The sequence below is a fragment of the Moschus berezovskii genome, chromosome 13 (genome assembly GCF_049115385.1).
Source record: "Moschus berezovskii isolate FMDL1 chromosome 13, NW_MosBer_1.0, whole genome shotgun sequence".
Taxonomy (NCBI): domain Eukaryota; kingdom Metazoa; phylum Chordata; class Mammalia; order Artiodactyla; family Moschidae; genus Moschus; species Moschus berezovskii.
Genome location: NC_142472.1, coordinates 73,823,158 through 73,835,987, shown reverse-complemented (window position 1 = coordinate 73,835,987; position 12,830 = coordinate 73,823,158). Strand labels below are relative to the sequence as shown.

General features: G+C 42.2%; 1 protein-coding gene across 2 annotated transcripts in view; it reads right to left on the bottom strand.

Annotated features, from left to right (window-relative positions):
- Window positions 1–1,978: 1,978 nt before the first annotated feature.
- The window catches only part of ENOX1 (ecto-NOX disulfide-thiol exchanger 1), a 688,766-nt gene continuing 677,914 nt past the window's right edge, over window positions 1,979–12,830 (bottom strand). For both annotated transcript variants that reach the window (XM_088842775.1, XM_055426042.2), the window contains one exon: window positions 1,979–2,927. In XM_088842775.1, coding sequence (XP_088698901.1) covers window positions 2,796–2,927 — 132 coding nt within the window. In that variant the 3' untranslated portion in view covers window positions 1,979–2,795. The remainder of the gene's footprint in view (window positions 2,928–12,830) is intronic.

Here is a 12,830-nt window from a genome sequence, read left to right as displayed (position 1 = left end):
TAGACAGATATGAACAAAAGCCAAAAGACAAAAACTTATTAGTCTTATTTGGGGGAGCAGTGAGAAAGCAATCCAGAAAGACCCATCGGGGCCAGGTAACGGGATTTCCAAACTTTCATCATTTTGCTTCTTCTCAGAACCCAAGAACGATGATTTGTTACTGGGTAGGTTTAGGAGAGAAAGGTCTTCCCGCCTGTATTCATGTACAGGGGATGGTGGAGAATAAAGGAGAGTAAAAGCGGTGATCTGAAGGCCCTGGGTGAGCACTGAGCTCGTGGGAGGAGTGGGGATAGACTGAATGAGAAGCGTGCCATAGTAAAAAGAACAGCGTGTTTTGGAGTCATTGGGTCCTGGTTTCAAACCCCATATTCAGAATTGTCTAACCGTGCAAATTTGGCCAGATTGTTAGCACGTGTGAGCCTCCTTCTCCTTGTGTGACAAATGAGGACAATAACACTGTCCTTTTTAATAGGATTATCCCAAGGATTAGGGAGGATGGGGTGACAGACAGGAAGATGCCCCTCAGGGCATCACGCCATTTCCTTCCCCAGGTGACCTCTAAAGTCCTATTGAAACCAGCATGAGTGTAAAATAATTCAGAAGTTTTTTTTTTTTTTTTTTCTGGCAAAAATAAGTTCTCACATAATTGAAGTTAGAAAGTGGTGTCTTATGTCAGATCTAACATAAGGTCATGACAACTGCTTCTCCTAAGCAGAAGCCCTAAGTTGGGGTCTACCCCGTGCAGCGTATCCTCAGGCTAGAGTGACTGCAGGCAATACTTGAATGTAGGAACGCACATTTGGAAACATCTACCAGGTTTTCAGCTTGCAGATGGTCTAGATTATGGTACTTTCCTTCCGGCCCCTACTAGACATTGTCTTTGACCGCCACTTGACTGAATTCGTCTCTTCTAATTCTTTTTCAGGTGAAGCTCTTAGGTCTTCTATTTTTTGGTAACATTATCTGCAAATAAGGAGGTCCCCTTTCGGATTGTTGTATCCTTGTCTGTCTCCTGACCTAGAGATAAACGTGTCAGGATGATGGCGGTGGTGGGCATTGACAGATGGTAGTGAAGAGTGCTCAAGTGCTTCAGCATGAATATGACACTGATATTTAGGTTGGATCATGGCTCCATTAGCGTATCTTTCCTGTCACATGGTTCACGTCATACAGACACTTTTGGGAACATTTCTTTTCCCCATTGAACTCTGAGTTCGTTGGTTGGGGGTGTTAGTGGGGTCCTTTCTTATTCAGTTGCATATTCATGGTGTTAGCACTGAGCCTGAATATAACATGTGTAGATATTTATGGGAGGCATGAATAAGAAGCTTAATTTATCAGGACTCAATAAAAAGAGCCAGAGGACAATAATGTCCAATAGGAAATTATGAATGTCTTTTTGGAATTTTAATAACATTCACTGTTCAGCTGTCTTCCTAAAAAATGTTTCATTTAAAAATCAATCAGTATCTTGAATACTTGCTTTTCTGTGATTCTCATGTAAGGAAACAGGAGGGAAGTACAATTGAAAGCTCTATTCTATTTATATTTAAAGAAGGGAAACCTAAATTTTCTCTACATTGTTGGTTGACGTGTGAATTTTTAAATTCTTTTTCTAACTTGCATGTTTTCTGGAAAACATACAAATAAACCCAGGAATTAATAATAGTAAGTAACTGGCTACTTTGTTTCTATGCATGAGGACACAAAACAAACATAAAATTTACGTTGATTATATTTGGCGGCCATATCTTGGTATTTTCAAATAATATCCGTTCTAATGCTACATAACCTTTTCTGAGTACTTTCCACTTTATGATTTTTATGTATTTCTGTCTGAAATGTTTTATCTCTTCATGTCACTCGTGCATTTATTTAATCATTTAAAAATAATGAGCTATGATATGGGATTGACTAATGTGAAAAATATTTCTTAAAATATATCAAAGAATAATTTGCAAAACCAATATGGTAGAAGTCATATTTATTGAAAAAAATTAATATCTTTGCTATAAAATTTGTAACAGCAATATTTACTGAGTTTATTTTGATGCATAAACCTGAATATTACATACCAAGTACAAGACAGTAGCACTAGTTTTTCCTTTATTTACATTTTATGAAAATTGTTATGCAGTCCATGTTAAAAGAATGTATGATGGAGGATCGTTACATTAGAAAAATAATATTCTTGATAAAGCATTCTCAAGGAGTCCAATCACATTTTCTGCCTCTTCAATAAGGCAAAAGTCCCTAGAATAGCATATAACTTAATTTACAAAATACAATAACTGTTCAGACACATATTCAAGTTTTCTTTTGGTATGATTTTTTTTTCTCACTGTAAAATTACTTTTTTTCTTTCTTCTTTTTTTTTTTTTTACTAAAACAGAAAGACTTTCAGGAAAATGTCATTGAATGATTTCAGCTATACATTACATATACAGCTCTGTAGCCTAGCAACGACCATCGCTACACCATTATTAACTTTAAATATTCTGCTTGGTGAGCTAGTCTCAAATGTAGCATATTTTAGGGTTCTGCCATCACTATGACTGTGGAATCATTGGTTTTCATAGCAAACAGATCTGTCACAGTATGAAGCTTTGTTTTAGGGAACTGGTACACAATAACATCTCCACTCACAAGAGAACGCCACAGATGTAACTACAGTCAGCCTCTGGCGGCTCCATAAAGGTCCCGCGCTCGGCCTGCCCCAAACCTCCCGTGATCACGCGGCACAGCCCTGGCCGGGTTCAGGCGGTTTCCTCCAGAGATTGCATCGCTCTTCACAGTTAGGTCGTTTTAATTCCTTCAAAGGCACACAACTTCCACCTTTTTTCCAGCGTTGCTCCCACGCCTGTGAATTCCTGTTTAAACATGCGTGGCAACCTCATCAAAAGCATTTCGATTTCGTTTGCAGATATCTGTTAGAAAGGAAGAAAAGTCACTTTTGGGAGGGGAACTCATCTTACAGGAGGCAGGGGTTTGAGTAAGGACATGCTTTCCCAAATGAGACAAACGTGTGGTTTTCTGCTTGGCGGTTAAGTAAGATCCTTACAGAAGAAGCGCGAGTTAAAGGGCTGAGGGTATTTGCTGCATCGTTTCCTGGGCAGCTGTTAGGAGAGGGGCATGAGATAAGCAGGTGGAAAGTTCCAGGTTCACTCTTCATATGATGACTGCCTTAGTGGCAGCGTGATGTCTGAGCAGCCCTACCTTGATGTAAAAAGGAGATGGGGTGAGATTTAAGATGGCTCAGAGCAAACTGATCGCCACTTCTGGAGAACCACAATCCTCTGATCCAACTCAATGAGGACCAGAGGACAGGTGGGTAATGTCCTGTCACCCTAACTGCCTTCTCGTAACTTTCACAGGGGCCAGAAGACCACAGAGTTTTAGGAATAAAAGTGAAACCCAGCACCACAGTGATAAAAGTCTCAGTGTCTAGTCATAAAACCCAGGTAGGTTGTCTAAATGCATTTTTTTTTCTTCTCCCAATTTTTATTACATGTATTTTTATACCAATAATTCATTTTATCTTAAAGATTGGAACCACCACAATCTTTCTACTCTAAATAGCCATTGCTCTTATTTTCCTATGTTTGCATCCTAATCCATGCCATATATATATATTGGGATCTCAGCTAGCAAGTTGACTGAGATCCTGAATTTCTGTTTAAATTTTGTATCATACTATTGTTATGAGCTAAAAATGACGCTACCAAGATAGTCTCTGTAAGTCACAGAAAGTGGGAATCACAACATTCAGTAAGGATGTGTGAAGACTACAGGCTTAGCACAGCTTTGGGCATACAGAAATGCTCAGCAAATAAGACCTCATTATATTTTCATGGTACAATCACTGTATAGATACTGTGTGTGTGCGCACGCGCTAAGTTGCTTCAGTCATGTCCGACTTCTTTGTGACCCGGCGGACTGTAGTCTGCCAGGTTCCTCTGTCCATGGGGATTCTCCAGGGACTCTTCCTGACCCAGGGATGGAACCCGCCTCTCTTATGTCTCCTGCATTGGTAGGTGGATTCTTTACCAATAGCACCACCTAGGACACTTTCCAGTTAACAATTAAGAGAGACCGAACATCTGATACCACAGAAATACAAAAATGTAAGAGAGTACTAGGAATAATTATATGCCAACAAACTGGACAACCTATAAGAAATGGACAAGTTTCTAGAAACTATACAACCCACCAAAACTGAATCAAGAAGAAATAGATACTTTGAACAGATAGATCACTAGAAGTGAAATAGAATCTGTAAACTAAAAAAAAAAAAAAAACCTCCCTGCAAACAAAAGTCCAGGACCAGATGGCTTCACTGGGGAATTCTACCAAACATACAAAGGAACTACATGGATCCTTCTCAAACTCTTCCAACAGACGGAAGAAGGAATATTCCCAAAGTTGTTATAAGAAGCCACCATCACCTGATACCAAAATCAGACAAAGACAATATCAAAAAATTATAGGCCAATATCTGGGGCTTCCTATGTGGTGCTAGTAGTAAATCTCCCTGCCAATGTAGGAGACGTAAGAGATGCAGGTTCAGTCCCTGTGTCAGGAAGATTCCCTGGAGAATGAAAGGGCACCCCACTCTAGTATTCTTGCTGAGAGAATCTCATGGACACTGGAGCCTGGTGGGCTACAGGCCATGGGGCTGCAGAGTCAGACACAACTAAGTGTCTGAGCACATATCTTTGATGAATATAGACCCAATATTTAAAACAAAATATTCGATCAAACTAGATGGATGCATGGTTAGAAGGAAGTCCATCTTGCCATGGCTGACTCTGAAGAGAGAGGTAGAGAGCCATAATTCAGGGAACACAGACAGCTTCTAGAACCTGGACAAGGACCCTGGCAGTGTTGCTGGGGCATCGTGCATCACTCAGAACCCCAGAGGTTGCCCTGTTAGTGCTGAAGGCAGTTCTGTAATGGATGTACAATTCGACTTCATTATCATCACTGTGAAGGGGTGCTGTTGTGTCTGTTGATAACTGGTAATGTTAGGACCATGAATCAAGGCAAATTGGAAGTGGTCAAACAGGAGATGGCAAGAGTGAACGTAGACATTCTAGGAATCAGTGAACTAAAATGGACTGGAATGGGTGAATTTAACTCAGTTCAGTTCAGTCGATCAGTCATGTCCGACTCTTTGTGACCCCATGAATCACAGCACGCCAGGCCTCCCTGTCCATCACCAACTCCCGGAGTTCACTCAAACTCATGTCCATCGAGTCGGTGATGCCATCCAGCCATCTCATTCTCTGTTGTCCCCTTCTCCTCCCGCCCCCAATCCTTCCCAGCATCAGAGTCTTTTCCAGTGAGTCAACTCGTCACATGAGGTGGCCAAAGTATTGGAGTTTCAGCTTTAGCATCAGTCCTTCCAATGAACACCCAGGATTGATCTCCTTTAGAATGGACTGGTTGGATCTCCTTGCAGTCCAAGGGACTCTCAAGAGTCTTCTCCAGCACCACAGTTCAAAAGCGTCAATTCTTCGGCGCTCAGCTTTCTTCACAGTCCAACTCTCACATCCATACATGACCAGTGGAAAAACCATAGCCTTGACTAGACGGACCTTTTTTGGCAAAGTAATGCCTCTGCTTTTTAATATACTATCTCAGTTCAGTTCAGTCGCTCAGTTGTGTCCGACTCTCCGCGACCCCATGAATCACAGCACGCCAGGCCTCCCTGTCCATCACCAACTCCCGGAGTACACTCAAACTCATGTCCACAGAGTCGGTGATGCCATCCAGCCATCTCATTCTCCGTCGTCCCCTTCTCCTCCCGCCCCCAATCCTTCCCAGCATCAGAGTCTTTTCCAGTGAGTCAACTCGTCGCATGAGGTGGCCAAAGTATTGCAGTTTCAGCTTTAGTTGGTCATAACTTTCCTTCCAAGGAGTAAGCGTCTTTTAATTTCATGGCTGCAGTCAGCATACACAGTGATTTTGGAGCCCCCAAAAATAAAGTCTGACACTGTTTCCACTGTTTCCCCATCTATTTCCCATGAAGTGATGGGACCAGATGCCATGATCTTTGTTTTCTGAATGTTGCGCTTCAAGCCAACCTTTTCACTCTCCTCTTTCACTTTCATCAAGAGACTGTTTAGTTCCTCTTCACTTTCTGCCATAAGGGGGGGTGTCATCTGCATATCTGAGGTTTTTGATATTTCTTCCGGCAATCTTGATTCCAGCTTGTGCTTCTTCCAGCCCAGCGTTCCTCATGATGTACTCTGCATATAAGTTAAATAAGCAGGGTGACAATATACAACTTTGATGTACTCCATTTCCTATTTGGAACCAGTCTGTTGTTCCTTATACAGTTCTGACTGTTGCTTCCTGACCTGCATACAGGTTTCTCAAGAGGCAGGTCAGGTGGTCTGGTATTCCCATCTCTTTCAGAATTTTCCACAGTTTATTGTGATCCACACAGCCAAAGGCTTTGGAATAGTCATGGAGAAAGCAAGAGAGTTCCAGAATTTAACTCAGATGACCATTATATCTACTACTGTGGGCAGGAATCCCTTAGAAGAAATGGAGTAGCCATCATGGTCAACAAAAGTGTCTGAAATCCAGTACTTGGATGCAATCTCAAAAATGACAGAATGATCTCTGTTCGTTTCCAAGGCAAACCATTCAAATTACAGTAATCCAAGCCTATGCCCCAACCAGAAACACTGAGAAGCCGAAGTTGAATGGTTCTATGAAGACCTACAAGCCCTTTTAGAACTAACACCCAAAAAAGATGTCCTTTTCATTATAGGGGACTGGAATGCAAAAGTAGGAAGTCAAGAAACACCTGGAGTAACAGGCAAATTTGGCCTTGGAGCACGGAATGAAGCAGGGCAAAGGCTAATAGAGTTTTGCCAAAAGAACACACTGGTCATAGCAAACACCCTCCTCCAACAACACAAGAAAAGACTCTACACATGGACATCACCAGATGGTCAACACCGAAATCGGACTGATTATATTCTTTGCAGCCAAAGATGGAGAAGCCTATACAGTTAGCAAAAACAAGACCAGGAGCTGACTGTGGCTCAGATCATGAACTCACTGCCAAATTCAGAATTATATTGAAGAAAGTAGGGAAAACCACTGGACCATTCAGGTATGACCTCAATCAAATCCCTTATGATTATACAGTGGAAGTGAGAAATAGATTTAAGGGACTAGATCTGATAGAATGCCTGATGAACTATGGACAGAGGTTCGTGACATTGTACAGGAGACAGGGACCAAGACCATCCCCATAGAAAAGAAATGCAAAAAAGCAAAATGGTTGTCTGAAGAAGCTTATAATAGCTGTGAAAAGAAGAGAAGCAAAAAGCAAAGGAGAAAAGGAAAGATATAAGCATCTGAATGCAGAGTTCAAAAGAACAGCAAGGAGAGATAAGAAAGCCTTCCTCAGTGATCAATGCAAAGAAATAGAGGAAAACAACAGAATAGGAAAGACTAGAGATCTCTTCAAGAAAATTGGAGATCCCAAGGGAACATTTCATGCAAAGACGGGCTTGATAAAGGACAGAAATGGTATGGACCTAACAGAAGCAGAAGATATTAAGAAGAGGTGGCAAGAATACACAGAGGAACTGTGCAAAAAAGACCAATATAATCACGGTGGTGTGATCACTCACCTAAAGCCAGACATTCTGGAATGTGAATTCAAGTGGGCCTTAGGAAGCATCACTATGAATAAAGTTAGTAGAGGTGATGGAATTCCAGTTGAGCTATTTCAAATCTTGAAAGATGATGCTGTGAAAGTGCTGCACTCAATATGCCAGCAAATTTGGAAAACTCAGCAGTGGCCACAGGACTGGAAGAGGTCAGTCTTCATTCCAATCCCAAAGAAAGGCAATGCCAAAGAATGCTCAAACTACTGCACAATTGCACTCATCTCACATGCTAGTAAAGTCATGCTCAAAATTTTCCAAGCCAGGCCTCAGCAATACGTGAACTGTGAACTTCCAGATGTTCAAGCTGGTTTTAGAAAAGGCAGAGGAACCAGAGATCAAATTGCTAACAATGCTGGATCATGGAAAAAGCAAGAGAGCTCCAGAAAACCATCTATTTCTGCTTTATTGACTATGCCAAAGCTTTTGACTGTGTGGATCACAGTAAACTGTGGAAAATTCTGAAAGAGATGGGAATACCAGACCACCTGACCTGCCTCCTGAGAAACCTGTGTGCAGGTCAGGAAGCAACAGTCAGAACTGGACATGGAACAACAGACTGGTTCCAAATAGGAAAAGGAGTACGTCAAGGTTGTATATTGTCACCCTGCTTATTTAACTTATATGCAGAGTACATCATGAGGAATGCTGGGCTGGAAGAAGCACAAGCTGGAATCAAGATTGCTGGGAGAAATATCAATAACCTCAGATATGCAGATGACACCACCCTTATGGCAGAAAATGAAGAGGAACTCAAAAGCCTCTTGATGAAAGTGAAAGAGGAGAGTGAAAAGGTTGGCTTGAAGCTCAACATTCCGAAAACAAAGATCATGGCATCTGGTCCCATCACTTCATGGGAAATAGATGGGGAAACAGTGGAAACAGTGTCAGACTATTTTTTTGGGCTCCAAAATCACTGCGGATGCTGACTGCAGCCATGAAATTAAAAGACGCTTACTCCTTTGAAGGAAAGTTATGACCAACCTAGATGGCATATTTAAAGGCAGAGACATTACTTTCCCAACAAAGGTCCGTCTAGTCAAGGCTATGGTTTTTGCACTGGTCATGTATGGATGTGAGAGTTGGACTGTGAAGAAAGCTGAGTGCCGAAGAATCGATGCTTTTGAACTGTGGTGCTGGAGAAGACTCTTGAGATTCCCTTGTACCACAAGGAGATCCAACCAGTCCATTCTAAAGGAGATCAGTCCTGGGTATTCACTGGAAGGACTGATGCTAAAGCTGAAACTCCAATACTTTGGCCACCTTATGCGACGAGTTGTCTCACTGGAAAAGACTCTGATGCTGGGAGGGATTGGGGGCGGGAAAAGAAGGGGCAACAGAGAATCAGATGGCTGGATGGCATCACTGACTTGATGGACATGAGTTTGAGCGAACTCCGGGAATTGGAGATGGACAGGGAGGCCTGGTGTGCTGTGATTCATGGGGTCCCAAGGAGTAGGACATGACTGAGCATATGAACTGAACTGGTTTAAAAAAAAAAAGTAATTAAGAGTTCATTCATCATGCTGATGGCAGAATAGAAGGAACTTGAGCTCACTTCCTCACATAAGCACACCAAAATCCCAACCCATTGATGACCCCCCACTGATAACACTTGAACTTTCCAAAAAAGATATTCTAATCCAAAGATGAAGAAACTCAACAAAAAGGTAAGAGGGTACACGTGTGATATAGTCAAATCCCATTACCTCCTGGGTCAAACTGTAGAAGAAATATACAGCAGAAGGCCTCCCACAAGAGTGAGAATTCTGAGCCCCAAATCAGACTCCTTAGCCTTGGGTTCTGGCATTATGAGGAGGCATTCCAGAGCATTTGGTTATGAAAGCCACTAGTCCTTGAGTACAGAAGTTCCACAGGACTGCGGTAAACAGCAACTCCACTCTTGGAGGTTTTACAAAATGTCTCGTGTACACCAAGAGCCAGGGCAAAAGCAGTGACTTTGTAAGAGCCTGGGCCAGACCTACCTGCTGGTCTTGGAGGGTCTCCTGGGGGAGGCAGGGGCAGTTGGGGCTCACTGTGGGGACACAGACACTGGAGGCAGAAGTGCTGGGGACTATTCATCTGTGTGAGCTCTCCTGGAGAATACCATTTTGGAACCAAGACTTGGCCCCACCCAAAAGGCTGTAGGCTCTGGTGCTGGGACAGCTCAGGCCAAACCACCACCATGGTAGGAACACAGCCCCACCCATCAGCAGACAGGCTGCCTAAAGACTTCCTGAGCACACAGCCACCTTTAGACACGCCCCTTGCCACCACCTCATCCACCAGTGGGTGTGTACCAGCCCTTCCCATCAGGAAGCTTGGATAAACCTCTAGACCGGCCTCACCCATCACAGGGGCAAGACACCCAAAGCAAGAGAACTACAATCCAGCAATGCGTGGAACTAAGTCAGCAAATGCAGACCAGAGCCTACCCTGGGACCAGCTGGTCCGTGGCCCTTGGATGACACAAAGGACAGCCCCTATACAATGCCACTTCTCCAAAGTCCACTTACATAAAAATATGTGCTGCTGAACTGGAGCTCCAATATTTGGCCACCTGATGTGAAAAACCAACTCACTGGAAAAAGACCTAGATGCTGGGAAAGACTGAGGACAGAAGGGGGTGACAGAGGATGAGATGGTTGGATGGCATCACTGACTCGATGGACGTGAGTTTGAGTGAACTCAGGGAGATAGTGACGAACAGGGAAGCGGGGCATGCTGCAGTCCATGGGGTCACAAAGAGTCGGCGTGACTGAGTTGTTGTTACAGCATACAGTTAGAAATTGAGGCAAAGTGAGATATGTTTCAGATGAAGAAACAAGATAAAACCATAGATGGACAACTAAGTGACAGGAGATAGGCAAGCCACCCAAGAAAGAGTTCAGAGTAATGATGGTGTGGCTGATCCAAGAACTCAGGAAAAGAATGAATGCAGAGTGAGAAGTTACAAGTTTTTAATAAAGAGCTAGAAAATATAAAGAAGAACAAGAGTTGACGAATACAGTAACTGAGATGAAAAAAGTAGAATCAATAGCAGAAAAAAATGAGGCAAAAGAATGGATAAGTGAGCTGGAAGAAAGTCATGGAAACCACTGCCACACAACAAAGGAAAAAAAAAGATAATGAAAAAAGGACAGCTTAACAGATCTCTGGGACAACATCAAATGTACTAACGTTTGCATGACAGGGGTTCCAGAAGGCTTAGGGCCTGAGAAGATATTCAAGAGATAATAGTTGAAAACTTCCTTAACATGGGGAAGGAAACAGTCACCCAAATCCAGTAAGAAAGTTCCAGGCAGAATAAACCCAAGGAAGAACAACACACCAAGATGCATACTAAACAAATTGACAAAAATATTAAGTCAACAAGAGAAAAGCAACAAAGAACATACATGGGGATCCCCATAAGGTTATCAGCTAATTTGAAGATGCTTCTCAACAACCAAAGGATCACTGAAGAAATCAAAAAGGAAATAAAAAATACCTAGAGACAAATGAAAACAAAAGCATGATGATTCAAAACCTACGGGACACAGCAAAAGCCGTTCTAAGAGGGAAGTTTATAGCAATACAGTCTTATATCAGGAAGCAAGAAAAACCTCAAACAACCTAACCTTATACCTAAAGCTACTAAAGCAAGAAGAACAAACAAAACCCAGAGCTAGTAGGAGGGAAGAAAGAAGATCAGAAATAAATGAAATAGAGACTACAAAAACAACAGAAAAGATCAAAGTAAAAGCTGGTTCTTTGAATAAACAAAATTGATAAACCTTTTGGCAGTCTCATCAAGAAAAAAAGAGCGGGCACACAGGTCAATAAAATCAGAGATGAAAAAGGAGAAGTTAAACTGTCACCACAGAAATACAAACGATCATAAAGAACTGTTACAAGTTACTATGTGCTAAGTCACCTCAGTTGCGTCTGACTCTGTGTGACCCTGAGGGTTGTAGCCCACCAAGCTCCTCTGTCCGTGGGATTCCCCAAGCAAGAATAGTGGAGTGGGTCGCCATGCCCTTCTCCAGGGGATCTTCCCAACCCAGGGATCGAAACTTTGTCTCTTATATCTCCTGCATTGGCAGGTGGGTTCTTTACCAGCTGAGCCACCTTTGAAGTCCTACACCTGTAAAATGGACAAACTCATAGAAAGTCAAAAGAAAATCTCTGCAGACTGAACCAGGATGAAGTAGAAAATAATAGACCAGTTACCAGTACTGAAATTGAATCAGTAATTTAAAAATCCTCAACAACAAAACTCCAGCAACAGGTGGCTTCACAGACTACTTTCAAACACTTTGGAAGAGTTAATACCTGTTCTTCTGAAACTTGTCCAAAGAATTTCAAGAGAGGGAACACTCTTGAACTCATTCTACAAGGCCACTATCAACCTGACACCAGAGACAAAGACACCACAGAAGAGAAGATTACAGGCCAGTATCACTGATGAAGAGAGATGGAAAAATCCTCAACAAAATACTAGCAAACCAACTCCAACAGTACATTAAAAGGATCATACACTATGATCAAATGGGATTTATCCCAGGGATGCAAGGGTTTCTCAGTATCCACAGTATGGCTCAGTATGATACACCATATTAACACATTATCGCCTGGGGGATTTCTGCAGGAACTAACACCTGTTGCTGGTGATTGTTATGTAAGTGAACATTAAAATATCTCAATAACGTTTTGTAATAATATGTCTGTGGTCAATAAGTTACTAACAAATAGAAGAATACAAACCACATGATATCAATAAGTGCAGAAAAACATTTTTAAAAAATTCAACCTTCTTTTATGATTAAAAACTCTCCAGAAAGTGGGCACAGACGGAATATACTTCAACATAATAAAGGCCATTTATTATAAACCCACGGCTAACATCATACTTGGTGGTGAAACTCGTGAAAGCATTTCCTCTCAGATCAGGAACAAGACAAGGAGGATATATACACTCTCACCACTTCTATTCAACATAGTTTTGGAAGTTCTAGCCACAGTTCAGTTTAGTTCAGTCACTCAGTTGTGTCCGACTCTTTGCGACCCCATGAACTACAACACGCCAGGCCTCCCTGTCCATCACCAACTCCCAGAGTCCACCCAAACCCATGTCCATCGAATCGGTGATGCCATCCA